At 38.0% G+C, this 21,713-nt stretch overlaps 2 protein-coding genes across 2 annotated transcripts in view; both read left to right on the forward strand.

The window, feature by feature from the left end:
• Positions 1 to 7,339, forward strand: part of LOC119911633 (coxsackievirus and adenovirus receptor-like) — a 34,591-nt gene extending 27,252 nt beyond the window's left edge. Inside the window, exon 4 of the mRNA XM_038730576.1 lies at positions 5,606 to 7,339. Within this exon, the coding sequence (XP_038586504.1) occupies positions 5,606 to 5,745 (140 nt within the window). The 3' untranslated portion in view covers positions 5,746 to 7,339. The remainder of the gene's footprint in view (positions 1 to 5,605) is intronic.
• LOC119911602 (coxsackievirus and adenovirus receptor homolog) overlaps positions 1 to 21,713 on the forward strand; it is a gene marked incomplete in the record, with an annotated part of 454,111 nt that overhangs the window by 59,329 nt on the left and 373,069 nt on the right.

The following is a 21,713-nucleotide window of genomic DNA, read 5'->3' on the forward strand; positions in this document are numbered from 1 at the left end:
GACACAGACACGAGGGCTGACACAACATCAAGGCTGGGCAGACGTCCTGTCTTGACTCAATAAAATTACTCTTGCCTGTTGGCTGTGGAAATGGTTCCTGTTGTAACAATGATAATGACCTCAGACCAGGATGAGCCCTCAGGTGTCCTGATACAAAATGATGTCATAGCCATACACCTGACCAGTAGAGCCGACTGGGACTGCCTGTCCTCCAATTTAAACGTGCTTCACTGAAGTGTTGCAGCTATTCCATGCTTTGCCTCTAGGTGGTGTACGTGTGCAGGTCTAAAACTGTTGCAGAAGCACCTCTGTAGGTGGATTATGTTCAGGACTATTTCTCCTTCCCACAGAGGTAAATGTAACATTTAGCTCACAGCACTGCTGCGCTTTGTAGACATGAACAGCAGAAACAGACAGAAATAACTTCCTGGATTTCACTGGGTTTCTGCTTAATTAAAACATTCACGTGGCTTTGTACCTGCATCAATTCCTTATGGACCACTGCTACAGTCCTGCGATGTGCAGTGACTTCAAGTTCAAGTTCAAGTTTATTGTGTGAATTTTCATTCCTCCACATATCGAGTCAACAAATCAATGAAATGCAATTTCTCACAGTCCAAAATGCTAAAAAAGGTCAAGTAATGCAACTAAAGCTGCCAAATTTTGATTCATACAGAATTTTCATTTTACCTAAAAGTTTCATCTGGCTGGAAAAACATGAAATTTGTACTAAAAATGCCATGTCAAAAATGATATCCCTTGAATGCAAATTATTGAGAAAAATAAAGTTTCTGTACCATTTTAAATGGTCCTGTGCGTTCTACCATTATAAAGCAATATAATCTCCTATAAATCACCTATTGATTGACAACAGCTGAAGCAGAAGTTCTCTAGTCGGTTAGACAACCTTATGGCTAAAACCAAAGAACCTACTGAGGACCTCCGGTTGTACATTGTGGCTGCACCCAAGACAGGGAAAAGCGTTAAAGCCATATCCAAGTGTTTTCAGGTGCCAGTGACCACAGTGGAAGCCATAATCAAAAAGTACAAAGTGTTCCACATTGTGAAAAACCTCTCAGGGAGTGGTAGGAAGCCAAAAGTGACCCCTGTCCTGGCAAGAATGGGAGTGCGAGAGGCCAAGTATCATCGCTAAGGCCATCCTGATGAATCTGAGCAGCTCTGGTACCGACATCTCAAGACAGACAATCCAGCGACACTGCACAAGGCTGACTCCACTTCTCCCAGACAGGCAGATAGAATCTCACCTGGCTTTACAAAAGCTCACCCGAACAAAGAATAAAGCTTTTGGTCATCAACTCTGTGGTCGGATGAGACAAAGATTTAGTTGTTTGGACACAGGGACATGGCTTTTGTTCGGTGAAAGAAAGGAGAAGCATTCAACCCAAGAACATCATCCACACAGTCAAGCGTGGTGGCGGGAATGTAATACTTTGGGCTTTTGGCAACCTTGTCAAAATAAATGGCATCATGAAAATAGAGGACTACTTTGAGATACTGGAGGAAAACATCAAGCAGTCTGCAGAAAAACTTGACCTTGGGCAGCATTGGATCTTCCAGCAAGACAATGATCGAAAACATACAGCCAAAGTGGTCCAGAAATGGTTAACAGACTACAACATCAACACTTTGGAGTGACCCAGCCAGTCCAGACCTGAACCCCTTCAAGAATCTAAAGACCTGAGTGATGGCAAGAAGGCCTTCCAACCTCAAACACCTGGAGATCATTGCAAAAGAGGAGTGGTCCAAAATCCCAGTGGAGACATGCAGAAAGGTTGTTAGCAATCATAAGAACTGTTTAATTGATTGTGTTGGCTTTGAGAAACTTTTTTAGAGGGTATGAATAATTTTGGACGTGGCATTTTTAGTACAAATTAAAAAAACAGATGTAAGATTTATCATTAACAACAAACACAACATCTTCCTATTAGTAAACTTTCAAATGAATCAATATTAGCATGGGTACATACATACATATATAAACTGAATGTCATTAATATCATAAAAATGATCAAAGTAACAACATGTACAACATGTCACATCGTAACGAGTGTTTTTAAAGAACATAAAGGAAAAAAGATCCAGGTGTCCTGTTAACAAAATGAACAGGACACCTGGACACCTGTCTCAAGTGATGACCTTGACCTGATCAAATGTGATCTCACTTTACATTTACAGTACCTTATTTTTCAAAATGTTTCGTGTTTTGCACTGAATGACTCACTTTTGTAACTGATCAAAGACTCAGGAGAGATCTACTAACCTTGCTGCTCTCTCAGGGTCTCACAGATGGTCACATGACCATCAGCACATGGTCTGAAGGATTTTTAAACTTCTGTTATACTGAAAAACATTTAATGAGATCCACAATTGGGACAAAGTATATCACATATATATTTCAGACAATATCATAAAAATGCGTTTATGTTGTTCAGAAAACTTAGAAATAATGCCAAAGGAATTACTGTTTTAAAAAATGTTCTCATCATTTTATTATCAATTTGTTGGGAGCAGTTTTACAGTCACAATTAATAATGTTTCAACATTACTCTGTCAACATATGATCAAAAAGAGATTTAAGAGAACACTGTTTCTGTGATTCTTGTAAATCATGCTCTGACATCTGCCCACTCCACCACAGGGTGGAGCAGTTCCTACTGCCTAACTACTTCCTGCAGTGCAGCACAGACAGAGCACGCCCATTTTCTCAGTGTGAACATTATGCTCTGCCAGCGAAGAATTTCCCTCAGTTACAGCAGAGAGAGCAAAGTCAGAGCACAGTCACAGCAGCAGAGAGAGCAAAGTCAGAGCACAGTCACAGCAGCAGACCGACTTCACCTCCTCCCTCATGGAGAAGTTTGTGCTCCTGTTGGTCCTTCTGTCTCCAGCAGCTTCTGGTAAATATGAGATTTTATAATCTTATATAATAATGGAGTTCATTTCAGTTGTTTTTAATAAAAATGCTGGGTTTAGGAAGGTGTATAAATAATGGAGGAACTGTTTATCATTAAATAGTTTGGGCGGTGTCCTATATTTATAAGAAGTACAACATATTAAAATGTGTCTCTAAAAATGATTTTACTTAAGTTTGTCAGTTACTCAGAGTGATCGTACACACTGTCAGACTGTTTGGATAAAGTGCGCAGTTTTGAAAAAGGCGTGTTGCTTAAATATGATGTGAAATAGAGGGAGGGACGAACAAAAGGGACGGAGGGTGTGACGTGTGTCTTATCAGATTTCAAACCTAGATGTTGATGAAAAGCAGCAGCAGAGACTGTTTAACGTTAGAAAGTTGTACATTTGTAAAAGCTTGTTTGTGTTTTTGTTTAAGAAATGCATACTTTTAAATAACATCTGCCATTATATCAGAGACTCTTTATTTAGAGCATTTACTCCTGAATAAGGTTCTTGGGTTGTTATTTGATTGGCTGAATGAAACAATAGTAAACAAACAGATGTCCTGACATCACTGTGTTTCTGAAGCAACACGTTAACCTGCTGAAACACATCACATGTTTGTTTTCTCTGTTTTGGTCCCTGAAGCCATCAAATCAAACAATGATGAACTTATTAAAGACACTTTTGCTTTTAATGAATTCAAGAGTGAATTGAACAGAATGAAACTTTGCAAGTCATCAGTTTTAATCACATCATGGAGTTCATCCTCACCTGGTACCTGCTGCCAGGGTCATAGGTACACAAGAGAATATACTGACAAGAGATATCAGAATCAGAATCAGTTTTATTGCCAGGTATGTGCACACATACGAGAAATCTGACTCTGGGATTGTAAATTGCTCAAGATGTGCTTACTTATACAGTAATACAATAACACTATATATATAGAGATGGTGTTTTTATATTTGTTTATGTTTATTTATCAGAATACTTCCATGGTAATAAATCAGTTAATTCCAGAACTGGTTTTTTTTTATGACAGTAGTAAATATTAAATAAAGAAGTGCTGACTGCACCAAATTACAGGTTTACATGGGATTTATAATTAGTACTTTAATGTTATATTGTCACAAGTTGGTTTGTTTCCTCTCATGTCTGTCTGTGTTTAAAGAGACGTCACTGAGGGCTCTGATAAGCTGTGTGAATGTTGCCATTTACAGTTTTTCTCAATTGCTAAAACACTAAAACCCATTGGCTGAACAAAGTTCGCAGTTGCCTGAACTCATTTAGCTAACTGTGCAGTCTGTCGTCAGCACCTTAAACCATTTCACATGGTAAAACACAATTTTCAGATCTCACTTAGACTTTTCAGCAGAACTCTAAACACATTCTTCACTCTAATGCACATGTCATCCATACTGGTAAACACAACAGACAACAATCAAATACAAATAGAGAAGATCATTAATTAAACACGACCACTCAAAATTTATTTCACTTGTTTCAAATCATGTGACACAACCAATATACGCCAGTTCAGAGAGCAAACAGGTTGTCTGGCATTGAAGATTGTGCTTTCCATTTGTTTAGAGAACAGACTGCTCAATAGATTTTGACTGGTTGCAGGTTCATATCAACAAAGAACAAGAATTACAGTATCACAGAAACAAAGGACAAGTTTGTGAGATGGAGGGTACAGAAGTGTAAAAATAGGAGTACAAGGAGGAGGAAGAACAAAATATATTGCAAGAGCAAAGCAGAGTCATTTCTGATCAATTTTGTGCAACTATGATAGAACATGTTTTCATTCATCAAAAGTCAATGACAGAAAAATATGAAATTTGTTTTGAGATTAAAAATGTACTTCTCCCTGAGAACTATATGTTTTGAACAAAATATTTTCTATTTGTTGGTGTATTGTTTACTGACTGCTTGATAGTGTATATCATTTTGATCGCTTTGTTTTATGATTTGAGAGTAGTCTTATAAACAGTGTGGGAATAAAATCCTGTAACGTTCCACAGTTGTGAGTAATTATTGAATGTTCCCATGATCTCAGGTGTGAAGAGGCCTTCTGTTTAAACAAAGATGTTCTCACTGTATCGTCCTGTGGAGTCCTTTTGAAATGTAGTTACTTTTTCTCTCTGGATTTTTTCATTGTTTTTAGATGTGGTACAAGTGAAACCTGGAGATGAGGTCACTCTGCCATGTCAGACTGGTGAAGCCTCCATCAGAGCTGTAGAGTGGAGCAGACCTGAGCTGGAGTCAGAGTACGTCCTCTTTTACAGAGATGGAGGCTCAGTTTCAGAACACCAGCATCCATCCTTTAAGGACCGGGTGCAGCTGGTGGACAGAGAGCTGAAGGACGGAGACGTGTCTTTACTTCTGAAGAACGTGAGCAGCAACGACGCTGGAACATACGAGTGTCGAGTTGCAGCAGGTGGATCAAGACGTAAGAGAGCCAACATTGAGACTGAGCCAATCAGAACCTACCAGCTGAAGGTTTCAGGTGAGTTTGTGGAGGTCAGTGTGTCTGTGTGCCATGTTGTAGCTGCAGTTTGTTCCATGTTGATTCTGAGAGTCAAACATGAGGAATATAGAAGATATAGAAGAGTAAATGGAGGCTGTTCCACTGTTCACTCATTTCCTGACTAATATGCACTTTGATCTTCAGGTTCCCATAAAGGACACTACGGACTGGGAGCAGCTTTTGTTCTGGTTTGTTCAGCTGCTGTTGGATTGGTTGCTGGCTTGAAATATAGAAGTCATAAGAACAAGAAACCAGAACAGTCTGCTGCTGATGAAGCAGGGAGCGATCAGCTCATCTGACGTGTCACAGATCTCTTTCCACCCCGTATCATATATTCAACATGATTTTGTTGAAGTGTGAATGTGTAAATCTGCAGTTTAAGGATCTCCACCATGAGGCTCTGCTTCATCAGCTCAAACAAATTTTCCCCTTCAAAGATTGCTACCTTACTGTGGTGGGCCTCTTGACACTGGCAGTTTTTCTATCAGCACAACTTTTAGTCAGGTCTCCCATGAATTGGTCTCATGGACGGGTCAGACTAAATGCAATCCAATCAAAATATCCACACCAGGGATGGAAAAATACGACAAAATTCTACTTAAGTAAAGTAAACTGTCTTGAATTACATAAGCTGCACTCAGATACAAGTAAAAACTAGTTAAATGTGCTGATTATGATGATCATGATGATATTATATTAAATTAAAGAAGCTTCAGGCTCCAAAATAAAGTGCATTAACTTGTCAGTGTTCACAGTGGAACATTTATTTTCTATAGACGCACTCTGCAGCCTGTTCATCCCACTAATGATCAGTTATAAATATCCAACCAGCTTCCTCTGTAGCCTCGCTGGAATTAACCAGAAAAGAGACAAAACTCTGACGATCAAACAAAAATGTCTGACAGTAAATAAAAAGAGCTGTGGACACTGCAGCAGGTGCAACACGCTTCATTAAGCTACATTTAATAAGCTGCTACTTAAACAGCAGAATAAAGCATCAATAAGGCAGCACAGAGATCTAGAGACAATATAAACTCCACAGCAGCTGCTGCAGATAAAAATACTGAGGTGCAAGTAAAATATCTTTTAAAAACAATCAGAGAGCAGACTATAAAAGTACTTTGTTACAGTAAGGAGAGTAAATGTAGCTGGTTGTTTGCAGCCTCAGCACTGATGTATCACAGGGAGCTTCATGAACAGATTAACCAGCTTTAAACAGAAAAACAGCTTCTGATGTCTGAAATGTCAGCAGACAGAGCGCAAACCAAACCTGTTGAAACCAGGTGGAAAGAGGTCTGTGTGTCTCAGATCACAGCTAATCATACATTGAATCTGTATTGTGAATATTGTGAATATTATATTATATTTTCCTTTGTAATTTGATGGTGCCTTATACAAAACCTGTGGTGTCTGAATATATTTAGATGTTTTAAGCTAATGATATTAAAATAATGTAGCCTTTCTATCTACAAAGTAGAGTTACATGATCTGTACAGACGGACATGAAGTCATAAAATAACATGAATAATGCAAAAGCATGCGTGATGTGTTAAATAAAATGAGGTAGGGACTAGATAAACATTTCTGAATGAATAACTTGCACTCTGCACAAAAGTGCTTAAAAAGCGATACTTTTTACTGTTTTAACTGTTTTTATGTACATGTGTATGTATATATTTTGCAAAACAAATGAAAAAGACTACACCTGTGGTCAAAGCACTTGATATAACTCAGTAAGTCTGTCTGTACAGAGTTTACTGATTAAGAAATAAAATGGAATTAAATGATATATACAGAAAGACATGGTTATGAAATAATGTGAATTATAAAAAAATGTTAGATAAAACAAGGTATGGAATTTAAACACATTTCTGAATAAAACAAGTTCAGTAACAGCTGACTGATATTCAATTTGATTCAAATTTGCTTTATTGGCATGAATGTCAAACAATAATATTGCCAAAGCTTAAAAGATAATACAAAATAATTATTTTCAAATTAATAAATTAAATTAAATTAAAAATATTAAAATAAAATAAATAAAACAGTAATCGTGTGTGTGTGCTCATTGGTCAGCAGTATGTAGAAGTAAAAGGGCTCTGAGCTGATCTCTCAACACAGACTCTCTCCCAACTCATCACATATGGACGCTTGGACCACTTGGCACCACTTTTTACCACCCTGGGTACCCGCCCTTTTTATTGTGTTCCTTACGTGACTTGACTTATGTAGGTTCGACATAACAAACAAAACTTACGTAACTTAAATAAACACAATCAATGTTTTTGTTTCACACACCAGTCTCCTGGGTGTGAGTCCCATCCCCCCTGAATCACCTTCTTAAGCTGCGTAGGGTCACCTGTTCAGCAGCGAATTTTAGATATGAATCCACTTTACAGGAACAATAATTAACCTGAGGAGTCAAGAACCAGACAAACTGAAAACACTGCCGTGGATAAGAGACATGCCTTTGGTGTGTGAGACCCAGGTTCAATCCCCCACTGTGACACATCCACCAATGTGTCCCTGAGCAAGACACTTAACCCTCGTTGCTCCAGAGGCGAGTGACCTCTGACATGTATAGCAACTGTAGTTCGCTTTGGATAAAAGCGTCAGCTAGAATGAATAAATGTAAATCCCTCTTAGACCAGAGGACGCTGCATCATATTGGCTATTAAAAAATAATAAAAACAAAGCAGGTCCATCCATTTTCATAACAGCATCAATGAGGATGATTTTTACGAAGCATATAACGTTTTTTAACGATACTGTCTGAGATAAAAAAAAATTTAAGCAAGTCTCTCGACTTTTGAATTAACGTTACTGTTTTGCACATGGATTTATAAGAGAAGTATTCAATGCTTTAAAAAAATTATTAACGCCTCTCTCTCCTGCTGAGTGGATGCTTCACTGACAGTAAAGTTAGCTGCCGGAGTTTCTCTCTACAGGCTATTTTTGCTTTAGCAGATGCTTCGATACAAAATAGTTTGCGGTTGAAAGCTTTTTGCTGGTCTCACAACGTTTACAGAAGACCATGTTCTTTGCATCTCTGAGTGTGACACGGCTACGTCAGGCCACATGGCAGCACTTACCTCCATGGTTGGATCAGCAATAGACTTGATGCAATTTGGTGCAATTTCAACACAGTCATAATTAATAATCTTCGAATAAACCAGAGAACAGCTGAACTCTGGAGGTTAACCCTGTGCGCAGATGTAATGTTCACACACCCCTGTGAAGGTTAGGGTAAGGTGCTTTTAGCGGCAGTCGATGCCTTTAACACTAACATAGTTAGCTAGTTAGCTACACATGTGGCCATGTAATGTAGCTAATTAACTCTTATGAAGCTAATGTAGCAAACTTAGCTAATGCTAAATTAAAGGTTAATAGGTTTCAGGCTCACAGTGAGTTCCTTTTCTGTAGAAGTGAATCTAAATATTGTTTACCAGAGTCTGAGCTGTTGAACCTGTTGTTACACGTCTCATTGTCAATGTTCAGCCAGAAACACAAGCCTGAAATTAACACCCATGAGTCATACATTATCTCCTCAGACACATTTTCTTTAAGACATGTCGTGGCAAACATTTTACTGATCTGAGCTGGAAACTAAACACGCCCAAGCTTCCAGGCAACCACCTGTTTTATGTCCTCAGGGAGCTCTCCAGAGCATTTTTTAAAAACAGGAAGCTCACAGTCTGACTTCTCTCTTCATATCAATAGAAAAACAGATCAGTTATTTGTTGACTTTTGAACAGTGTCCTGCTTCTAGAGCAGAGTCAGTAAAACCTAATAAAAACAGGATCATCAACTTCCTTTAACTGTAACTCTGTAGCTGAGAAAGGAAAGTAAAAAGAGATGGCTCTAAATGCCTGACTGGGCCTGACCCTAAAAGGGTGGACTGTGGTATGAGGCAGCTCTGAGCTCATTTTAAGTCTGAATCAGGATGTGTGTTCAGTCCTCCTGCTTTACTATTGGTCGGTAAAACTAACAAACATAAACCGACTACTGCTCTTACAGTTATTTATAACTGAACCATCTCTCTGATTCTAGAAACCTTAACTCATCATTTATTTATTATTGAAACACCTTGTGTGAAATGTCACCTTGTGCAGCTGACTGGTTTTCCCTCAGAGTCAGAGATCAGAGGAAGTTAACAAATGCTTTAAAAAAAAAAACTTCAGAGAGAGGAAAGAGAGAAGTATACATGACATTCCATCAAACTCATTTTTGACAGCTATTTCCGGTCCCGCCCCAACCGGAAATATGTCTGTATGTAACTGATAAGAGGGTTGCGTACATCCTTCCATTGTGTGTTTTTCATTGATTTAAAGACTTTATTAAGTAATACAACTTGAATGAATTAACTAGGAGGTGTTTGTGACAATAAATTTATCATTAAAAAAGTATAGCAGTGAGTTATAAGTAAAAGGAGGAATCTCCGGGGCCAGCAAAGGATCAGTAGGAGGTTTCTTTGGAATCAAGTCAGTCTTTATTATTAAACAAGTGAAGAATAAATTGAAATAATGACAGTAAAGCAGTAAAATGGTATAACGGTGAGTAAAAATTAAACAGCATTATAAATTACCTTCAACAGCATGCAGCAAAATAAGAGTGAGTTCCAAAATTAAACTTTGTAAAATCTTTGCTAAAGCTTTGTGTGACAAACTTACCATCATTAAAGAACTAAAGAATAAATTGAAATAATTACTGTAAAATAGTATAACAGTGAGTTAAAATTAAACAGATTTTTTAAATTACCTTCAAAATCTTTGCTAAAGCTTTGTGTGACAAATTTACCATCTAAAGAATAAATTGAAATAATTACATTAAAATAGTATAACAGTGAGTTAAAATTAAACAGCATTTTAAATTACCTTCAACAGCATGCAGCAAAATAAGAGTTAATATAAGAGAGTTCCAAAATTAAACTTTGTAAAATCTTTGCTAGTGCTTTGTCTTATTAAACTTGCTATCATTATCACTCAAAAGCTGTAGCCTAGTCTTAAACTTGTGAGTCTTAAAACCTTAATCCTTCTAGAGTCTGTGTTCCTTCTTCTCTGTCCTCTCTCTTTCTGGTGTAGCATAGGCTGTGGGGTGAATTGAGGAATGTGCTCCACCTCCTTCCATCCCTCTCCTCCCTCTGTTTTCTCAATGAGCCACATCAAGTTGTGTGTTTTAACTGTCATTAGCATCTTCAGGTAATCTTGTAGACCAGTTATGGAATAGAGTTATCTATAACCCCAGACTCCGGTTGTTAAAAACGGTCTGGGTTTATCAGACAGAGTTTGTTTTCGAAACAGGAACCTATTTTTATCATTTATCGAGTTTGGAACTGCAGACTATCTAATAATCTGGTTGTACCAGAAGTAACGGTCCCCAACCCCTCACCAGTTATTTCCCACATGCTGTCACATACAAAATAAGAGGGTGGGCAGAGTTACCGTGAGCCAATGATAAGAGACTAGGAGGGGTTTCCATAGGCCAATGATGGGGTCTGTGAAAATAAAACGAGAACATTGTCTTCAAGAAATTGCCAAGAGGGCACTTGGATCCTTGAGCAGTATCTACCTACCAAAGAGGGGACCTCCATGCGGTTAATTTTTTTCAGCTAATGACTGTTTGTATCTGTTTCTTTCAAAAATGGAAATTTTAACATCAGTGTTAGTAATATTTAAACATTTCTCTGTGATCCAAAAATATTCAGGGGCACTTTATTGAGAATTTACAGTTTTAACTGTTATTCAGAAATAACTTGGATGCATGCACAAATATCAAGGATTGCAGTATTAGCAGCAAAAGGTACTTTATCCAGGGTTCAATTATATAAATGTCTTATTACACTAGTGCAGTCATTTAAACTTTCTCTTCAGGTTTGTCTGTGGTGCTTGGTCATTTGGTGAAGTAGGCCTTTTTAAAGGGCCTTCATCTTTATCTTATTTTGTATTTGCTCTTCATAATTATAAATTAGGACTAAAATGCTCAGCAGCATGATCCTATTTTTTTAAGTAATCACTAAAACAGGTTTATCAACTTTTACTAAACCTTTGGTATAATTCTGTCCCCAAATATTGTGAAATGAAATTGACCAGTTATAGACAACATTTCTATCAATTTTGCAATGTACTTGTTTCTTCAATCTAAATTTTATAGGACTGCAATTTATTTATTTATTGACTGCATTACAGAAACGTCCATTGTTGGCTGGCATGTAATGACACGGAGTTCCCTCTTAGTTCCTTCCTAGCTAGCATGGAGCGACACTCCAGCATGGATGAATTAAAGAATGGGGTATTTCTATTAAGAGAATATTGTAATCTAAACTAAATATTTAATTTATAGTTACACTTACAAAATAAGGACAATTCTTATGTAGCAAAAAAAAAAGTGTTAACAGCGTCCAAATAACTCTAAATGTAGTCTTTCAGTAACATATAGACTATGTCCCTCATTCTAAACTAAAGCCTTACTCATAACTAAGTCACTAGTCATGCTAACAGGCCTCCTCTTTCCCTTTAGTAAAAAAAGCTAGATTTAAAAAAATATAGTTTACAACTTCATCAACTGGAAACTTCAAGAGCTAAAGTTTGATCCTTCTACTGAGAACCAGCTGCCTTTTGTTAATTAGGGTTTATTAGACTATTACAGAGGTCATGAAATCCAGAACCCTTCCCTTGGGGATGAAGTATTCAAATGCTAGTTAGCTACTTTGTTGACATAACAGGACAGTAGTTTTCTGTTGAAAATAAAACAGAAGGTTATAATAAATCTCCTACCGGTAAAAGAATAAAAATCAGCTTCTTTATTTTGGCTCAACCGTGATCTGTGCTAATAACTCTTATTGCACGTTCCAAAGCTCAACAGGAACCAGCAGCTTCAACAACAAAAGTCTGTAACAATATCTATCATATGGCTTTTTATTTTTTATGTAATGCCCAGATTTACCACGGGGTTCTTGACTAGCCAGAACAGGATGTTCAGCAGTCTTACACTGTTTCATTGCAGGTCTTGCATTCAGCCATAGTGGCTAGTTTGCCCTTGACAATAAGGTTTTAGTAAAAAGTCTCATCACTGCTGCGACCTCTTTTTTGAGACCATGCTGTTTCTATTTTTTTTCTAGTGTCCCCTTCCATAGCATTTTTCAGAGACACTACAAAAGAGGAAAACAGATTGCCATCGATAACCCAAACTCTAGGGTTAACTCGTAATTTTCATTACATTTGTTATGTAGTAAATCTACAACTGCAAAGCAATTTAGTGATCCCTACCATGTAGTGATCAAATGCCAATGCTCTCTCTCTCTTCCCCATATTTAAAATGTGTAAAACTAATACCGCAAAACTCACAGGATCAATCTTCTATGTGTAAGTTAACATGTTGCAAATTTTACCCTTGCTACTAAGAGTTAGTACAGGACACGCAACATTAGTCCTCATTTTCCGAGCTGCTTTCTGAGCTGCTTTTGTCAAGCTTTGTGAGACGTGAAAACATTAATTTCACCCCCACAATGTTTCTACATCACTGAAAAGAGCATGTGAAAATCTAGTTTTGGGGAGAAGTCTGTTTTTGCTTGTGATAAGCTAGCCCAAATCGCACCATCAAAACTTCTAGTTTCACATTTAAAAAAATCCTGCCCCCGCCTTCATACTATTTACTTGTTTTGTGAAGCACATGCAGGAAGGATTGAATTACAATCAGCAGTGGTTTTACATGTCAACATTAGGTTATTGCAGAACAACAAAGAAGCCCCCTGCTGTTGTCACGGCTGTCGCTGTCACCCTTGTGTTTCCTCTTTTCCCTGTCTCACCTCTACCAAGTCGGCTGTGTCCCTGGGGAATGAAGACCCGCCTACTTCCTGGTTTCTGGGGTGCTGACATCTGTACCGCCCATTGGTTCCTCTGTTTTCCACTCAACCAATGGCTCGTCACCACGTTGATTACCTCCGGCTCATAAGGGGAGTCCAGCTGTTGCTCCAGGCAGCTTGTCACCGCCTGTTGACTTGTGTGCTGCTGGTATTGACTGCATAGCCTGTCTGTTGTACTTTGTGTGTAGTGGAACTATCCACCTTCAGTGCCTATTAGCTGTACATTGTGTTTAGGTAAACATTTGCATACCTTTGAATGTTAGCTCCACATTTGAGTGCAGTGGAGAAGTTCACTTATTGTTCTGTTTGCTATTTTGTTAGTTTCACCAGGTGGAGTGGGTGCTGTGCTCTTTGTGTTTTTTTTGTAGTAAGATTCAACCCTGTTTAAAACGGTAGATAGAAAGACATCCCCTTTAGTAAGTAATATAACCTACTGCTACATTTGTGGAAAACCAGTCAAAATGTACACGTCATTTAAAAAGTTTTGTCTCCCCACATGGGAATCAAGAAAAGAAATGTTGGAATTAGCGTATAACACATGATCAACTATATGGTGGGATACTAGCCTGTACATTCTGCAGGGATGGAGAGAGTCAGGCCATTGATTAATTGCATGTAGGTTAAGCAAAGCTACCGTATTTCTATTAATTATTATGTTAAATATATTCTTAATACATGTTTTTATTTTCCACCCCAATATATTAAAACCGCTCTGGAAGGCACATCTCTACAGGTATGCCCCAATAGAAATGTTTAACTAGCAAGCCGCTTTTAAAGCTATTTTAATGCAAGTCAGTGTCAACATCACCAAACTTTAAATTTAAAATTAGTGTCTTCATTAGTATTTTGTTGGACAGTACAGCTGCTTGTCCCCATATAAACCTATGTCAGTTTGGTCTCTCTGACTCTTGCTCTCCTGCTTTGCATTGTTTTTGTCACTCAAGCATTTGCCCTTTTCACTTTAGACTGGTATTTGGTCAGATAAGTGCCCATTACATATAACTTCACTAAAAATTCACTTTCATGATCTCCCTTTCCAGATGACTTAATACACCTCCTAGCCAGTTGCTGTAGAAAACTCTGAAGCTAATGAAAATGTAATTAACATTGCTTTGAAGTTTTAGATTTATAATATCCTGTAACTGACATAACACTTGTAGTAAAGTTGTAAATATTTATACATATGCATTGTTTTGGTTAGAATGGATAAGATTTTTCTTTTGCACCGTGTAACAAGAACACAGACGAGAGGGACAAACAGGCGAACATGAGAAGGGAAGGGCATGAACCCCATGGTAAATACACAATACAAATACCAAAGTATGTGTTTTACTATCAGTTCAGAGTCATAGTGAGCCATCAACTCAGTTTTTAGTGCCACAACAACCGGTGGTACATACTAATGTATTTGTCATGATATGTAATTCTGTTACTCAAATGCTTCTTCACAGTGTTACGACCCCCCTGTTGGTCTAGGGGTGTGGGGGCCATAAACATATAGGCACAACTGGTAGATCTTAAACAAGGTAACGTTTATTGGTAACATGAGATGTAGACAGGTAACAAAAAGAACAAAAGGAGGGTGGACGAGGGTGCTGCGAAAATAACAAACCAAGTTAAAATAAAAAGGTCCTCAAAAGGAGGCCTGTACCTATCTACCGTTTTAAACAGGGTTGAATCTTACTACAAAAAAAACACAAAGAGCACAGCACCCACTCCACCTGGTGAAACTAACAAAATAGCAAACAGAACAATAAGTGAACTTCTCCTCTGCACTCAAATGTGGAGCTAACATTCAAAGGTATGCAAATGTTTACCTAAACACAATGTACAGCTAATAGGCACTGAAGGTGGATAGTTCCACTACACACAAAGTACAACAGACAGGCTATGCAGTCAATACCAGCGGCACACAAGTCAACAGGCGGTGACAAGCTGCCTGGAGCAACAGCTGGACTCTCCTTATGAGCCGGAGGTAATTAACGTGGTGACGAGCCATTGGTTGAGTGGAAAACAGAGGAACCAATGGGCGGTACAGATGTCAGCACCCCAGAAACCAGGAAGTAGGCGGGTCTTCATTCCCCAGGGACACAGCCTACTTGGTAGAGGTGAGACAGGGAAAAGAGGAAACACAAGGGTGACAGCGACAGCCGTGATAACAGCAGGGGGCTTCTTTGTTGTTCTGCAATAACCTAATGTTGACATGTAAAACCACTGCTGATTGTAATTCAATCCTTCCTGCATGTGCTTCACAAAACAAGTAAATAGTATGAAGGCGGGGCAGGATTTTTTTAAATGTGAAACTAGAAGTTTTGATGGTGCGATTTGGGCTAGCTTATCACAAGCAAAAACAGACTTCTCCCCAAAACTAGATTTTCACATGGTCTTTTCAGTGATGTAGAAACATTGTGGGGGTGAAATTAATGTTTTCACGTCTCACAAAGCTTGACAAAAGCAGCTCAGAAAGCAGCTCGGAAAATGAGGACTAATGTTGCGTGTCCTGTACTAACTCTTAGTAGCAAGGGTAAAATTTGCAACATGTTAACTTACACATAGAAGATTGATCCTGTGAGTTTTGCGGTATTAGTTTTACACATTTTAAATATGGGGAAGAGAGAGAGCATTGGCATTTGATCACTACATGGTAGGGATCACTAAATTGCTTTGAAGTTGTAGATTTACTACATAACAAATGTAATGAAAATTACGAGTTAACCCTAGAGTTTGGGTTATCGATGGCAATCTGTTTTCCTCTTTTGTAGTGTCTCTGAAAAATGCTATGGAAGGGGACACTAGAAAAAAAATAGAAACAGCATGGTCTCAAAAAAGAGGTCGCAGCAGTGATGAGACTTTTTACTAAAACCTTATCGTCAAGGGCAAACTAGCCACTATGGCTGAATGCAAGACCTGCAATGAAACAGTGTAAGACTGCTGAACATCCTGTTCTGGCTAGTCAAGAACCCCGTGGTAAATCTGGGCATTACATAAAAATAAAAAGCCATATGATAGATATTGTTACAGACTTTTGTTGTTGAAGCTGCTGGTTCCTGTTGAGCTTTGGAACGTGCAATAAGTGTTATTAGCACAGATCACGGTTGAGCCAAAATAAAGAAGCTGATTTTTATTCTTTTACCGGTAGGAGATTTATTATAACCTTCTGTTTTATTTTCAACAGAAAACTACTGTCCTGTTATGTCAACAAAGTAGTTAACTAGCATTTGAATACTTCATCCCCAAGGGAAGGGTTCTGGATTTCATGACCTCTGTAATAGTCTAATAAACCCTAATTAACAAAAGGCAGCTGGTTCTCAGTAGAAGGATCAAACTTTAGCTCTTGAAGTTTCCAGTTGATGAAGTTGTAAACTATATTTTTTTAAATCTAGCTTTTTTTACTAAAGGGAAAGAGGAGGCCTGTTAGCATGACTAGTGACTTAGTTATGAGTAAGGCTTTAGTTTAGAATGAGGGACATAGTCTATATGTTACTGAAAGACTACATTTAGAGTTATTTGGACGCTGTTAACACTTTTTTTTTTGCTACATAAGAATTGTCCTTATTTTGTAAGTGTAACTATAAATTAAATATTTAGTTTAGATTACAATATTCTCTTAATAGAAATACCCCATTCTTTAATTCATCCATGCTGGAGTGTCGCTCCATGCTAGCTAGGAAGGAACTAAGAGGGAACTCCGTGTCATTACATGCCAGCCAACAATGGACGTTTCTGTAATGCAGTTGTAGTGAACAACGATGTGGATTTGTGCATTTTATATTGAATGAATGTGGAGCTACCCTAAATTCCTTTCTCCTCCCCAGAGAAGATGGGGAGGGGTCAAAGTTGCTTTCTCTAAGTGCTATCCCGACCATAAAACTGGCACCCTTTTGATTCCGAAGCTGATAACGCGGGGCCTGACTGTTAAACTGACAAAGGGACACGAGCCAGCCATTGGCATCTCCCTGAACAGCCTATCAAAACTTACCCCACCACACACGTTTCCGTGGAAACTGACCTTATTCTTTGTTTTATTACCACATCAAAAGGATACTCCTTGTCTCACCTAAGTGTGACATGTTCCAGACACTGAACTTTGGATGACAAAGGACTGCAGTCTCCAAAATACTCAAAGCATTTAATTAAGTTAATTAAATCTTTAGTTACCTGAATATGTTTGCCTCTATTGAGCAGTTATGTTAACTGTTGTTGCTATCTGTTGTTGATATTAGTGCTGAAAAGAAGTTACTTGTGCAGTGTTTTTATTTTCAGCAAGACACTCCTTCATCTAATGTAATCAATGCTTGTTCATAATACTTTCTTACAAAATCCCTTTAGAAATGATGACAAAGAAATGTTTTACTATACTCTTAATCGCCAGCTTGAATTTAAGGATGAATCAACAATATTCCCCGGTTCCTAAGGAGAGACGATCTTTGATTTAATCCAAGCTTTCCTCATGTAACCTGAGCTCCCCCAAGTGGACGAAATAAGTATTACATGCCCTCGTCGGAAATGCGGTTAAATGTATAAAAATCCTGACCAATAATGTGACAATTTACCAAATGCTTAGAACAGTACAACCGTTCAACCATTGAGGTTCGATTGTGGAAAATATTTGATTATAATACGTGCAAATAGATTTCTTTTCTTTAGACATTAAGTTTAGAAAGGCAGTTCCTGGGGAAACCTGAGACGCCCCCTGGGGAACCACGCCCCAGACAACAAAAGAGCGACACGCGACCTAGTCTCTAGACTCTTAGACTCTTCTTCTAGACGCTTCCCTCTTCTCGCTCTTCCACCCTGCTCAGCCCTCTGGATGCTTCGGCACGCGCGTGGCGTGCCTCGCCAGGCAACACGCCCAGACTCAGCCAGCGAAACAAACAGGCCCTTTTGTTCGCCTGAAGCTACACACCTGAAGTGCCGAGACATCGATCTGCCTTCAGTTTGTTTTATTTTCTTTATTTCTTTTGTTTGTTAAAGTTATGAGTCCGTTAAGTTACACTGGACTAATTCAGGAACGACCAAGTTCCATTTTAAGCCTTTTTCGTCGAGCCAACTTCACCGAGGTCAGACCAAGCCACGTGGTCTCGCCAGCTACAACCAAGGAAACCTGCAAACAGCCGAATTGCCAGACGGAGGAGGCGTTTTCAATCAGACACGGAGAACCCGGACTATCCCTAGCAAAAAGCCAGGATCGGCAGCTAGAGTGGGACCCTTGCAACAGGCAAAAAGCAGGCTGTCGACAAGCAGTAAGACTTAACACACGTCCTGTGATCAGATGTCCATTTTAACTCCTAAACTATAGCATTAGTTTACTTTCATTAGCTCTTCTATGCCGTATGAGTCGAATGCTTCCCACAATCGAACCTCCAGGCTCATTGTTCAGCAAATGTTTATGTTCCCTGTATCCAACCATCTTTTATCACCTTAGTTAGAGAATAAATTCACTGTAATATAATCAAGAGCTGTGTGTTGCCTATTTATAGTTCCTGCCAAGAGAATTGACCCTTTAGATATGAGACTGACTGACTGATTTAAGATAATTGAGCGATTATTAACTAACTGATCACTAGTAATAATTGTATAATTATTCAAAACTACCTAGAGGTCCGGAGACTCTAGGATTATAACAACTCCGGTGGTGCCCTTTACGAGGAAATTCTGATTTTATGAATAATAATTCATAATTGGGTATCAATTCTCATAAATTTATTAAAATGCATAACTAATAAATTTAGGTCCACTACACAGTCAATAAATAAATTGCAGTCCTATAAAATTTAGATTGAAGAAACAAGTACATTGCAAAATTGATAGAAATGTTGTCTATAACTGGTCAATTTCATTTCACAATATTTGGGGACAGAATTATACCAAAGGTTTAGTAAAGTTGATAAACCTGTTTTAGTGATTACTTAAAAAAATAGGATCATGCTGCTGAGCATTTTAGTCCTAATTTATAATTATGAAGAGCAAATACAAAATAAGATAAAGATGAAGGCCCTTTAAAAAGGCCTACTTCACCAAATGACCAAGCACCACAGACAAACCTGAAGAGAAAGTTTAAATGACTGCACTAGTGTAATAAGACATTTTATATAATTGAACCCTGGATAAAGTACCTTTTGCTGCTAATACTGCAATCCTTGATATTTGTGCATGCATCCAAGTTATTTCTGAATAACAGTTAAAACTGTAAATTCTCAATAAAGTGCCCCTGAATATTTTTGGATCACAGAGAAATGTTTAAATATTACTAACACTGATGTTAAAATTTCCATTTTTGAAAGAAACAAGAAGTCTTTAACAGATACAAACAGTCATTAGCTGAAAAAATTAACCGCATGGAGGTCCCCTCTTTGGTAGGTAGATACTGCTCAAGGATCCAAGTGCCCTCTTGGCAATTTCTTGAAGACAATGTTCTCGTTTTATTTTCACAGACCCCATCATTGGCCTATGGAAACCCCTCCTAGTCTCTTATCATTGGCTCACGGTAACTCTGCCCACCCTCTTATTTTGTATGTGACAGCATGTGGGAAATAACTGGTGAGGGGTTGGGGACCGTTACTTCTGGTACAACCAGATTATTAGATAGTCTGCAGTTCCAAACTCGATAAATGATAAAAATAGGTTCCTGTTTCGAAAACAAACTCTGTCTGATAAACCCAGACCGTTTTTAACAACCGGAGTCTGGGGTTATAGATAACTCTATTCCATAACTGGTCTACAAGATTACCTGAAGATGCTAATGACAGTTAAAACACACAACTTGATGTGGCTCATTGAGAAAACAGAGGGAGGAGAGGGATGGAAGGAGGTGGAGCACATTCCTCAATTCACCCCACAGCCTATGCTACACCAGAAAGAGAGAGGACAGAGAAGAAGGAACACAGACTCTAGAAGGATTAAAGTTTTAAGACTCACAAGTTTAAGACTAGGCTACAGCTTTTGAGTGATAATGATAGCAAGTTTGTAAGACAAAGCACTAGCAAAGATTTTACAAAGTTTAATTTTGGAACTCTCTTATATTAACTCTTATTTTGCTGCATGCTGTTGAAGGTAATTTAAAATGCTGTTTAATTTTAACTCACTGTTATACTATTTTAATGTAATTATTTCAATTTATTCTTTAGATGGTAAATTTGTCACACAAAGCTTTAGCAAAGATTTTGAAGGTAATTAAAAAATCTGTTTAATTTTAACTCACTGTTATACTATTTTACAGTAATTATTTCAATTTATTCTTTAGTTCTTTAATGATGGTAAGTTTGTCACACAAAGCTTTAGCAAAGATTTTACAAAGTTTAATTTTGGAACTCACTCTTATTTTGCTGCATGCTGTTGAAGGTAATTTATAATGCTGTTTAATTTTTACTCACCGTTATACCATTTTACTGCTTTACTGTCATTATTTCAATTTATTCTTCACTTGTTTTAATAATAAAGACTGACTTGATTCCAAAGAAACCTCCTACTGATCCTTTGCTGGCCCCGGAGATTCCTCCTTTTACTTATAACTCACTGCTATACTTTTTTAATGATAAATTTATTGTCACAAACACCTCCTAGTTAATTCATTCAAGTTGTATTACTTAATAAAGTCTTTAAATCAATGAAAAACACACAATGGAAGGATGTACGCAACCCTCTTATCAGTTACATACAGACATCCGGTGGGGGAGGGACCGGAAATAGCTGTCAAAAATGAGTTTGATGGAATGTCATTTATACTTCTCTCTAATAGTGTTTGATCCAATCCACATATCTCACCCAGAATTTCAGCTTTTACCCTCTGACAGAAGGTTCAGGGTTCACAAGTGCAAGTTGAACCAGTATAAACACTCATTTGTGCCGACGTCTATTAAGCTTATAGACACTTGCATGTAACGCTGATGTTGGTCATAAGGGTTGGTCAATATGTTAGTTGTGCAGTGCAGGTTATGTGCATTGTGCCACCAAATGCGATCACTGTGAGAAGGCATAAAGGTGTATATTTATATGGGTACCTGTCTCATGTAAAGGAGAGCATGTGTTGTGTAGCATGAGACTTTGTGTTGAGAGATTTCTATTTTATTGTTATTTTTGTGTTGTATTTGAGGAGCTGCAGAACGGAGGGCAAAACAAATTTAAATGCTGTCCAATCAGGAGCAATCAGCTAAACAGGACCTCACAGAAGAAGTTGTTCATTTGTGATCTTAAATGAACTTTTTACATGTGAGTCTCTGAACTCTGTTTTCCAAAGATCCTCCAAAAAGTCACACAGACTTGTGAACTCAGCACAGAAACCAATGCTGCGTTCCTGACGGCTCTGAACTCAGAAAATTTTTCCAAGTTGAAATATCTGACTTCCGACCTCAAAGCGCTCCAGGTGCATGATGGTGCATGACACCGAAAGTAAAAAAACAAAACATG

This window comes from Micropterus salmoides, unplaced genomic scaffold (assembly GCF_014851395.1).
Source record: "Micropterus salmoides isolate LMB-PRFRI ecotype aquatic unplaced genomic scaffold, ASM1485139v1 Ms_hic_scaffold_2, whole genome shotgun sequence".
NCBI lineage: Eukaryota > Metazoa > Chordata > Actinopteri > Centrarchiformes > Centrarchidae > Micropterus > Micropterus salmoides.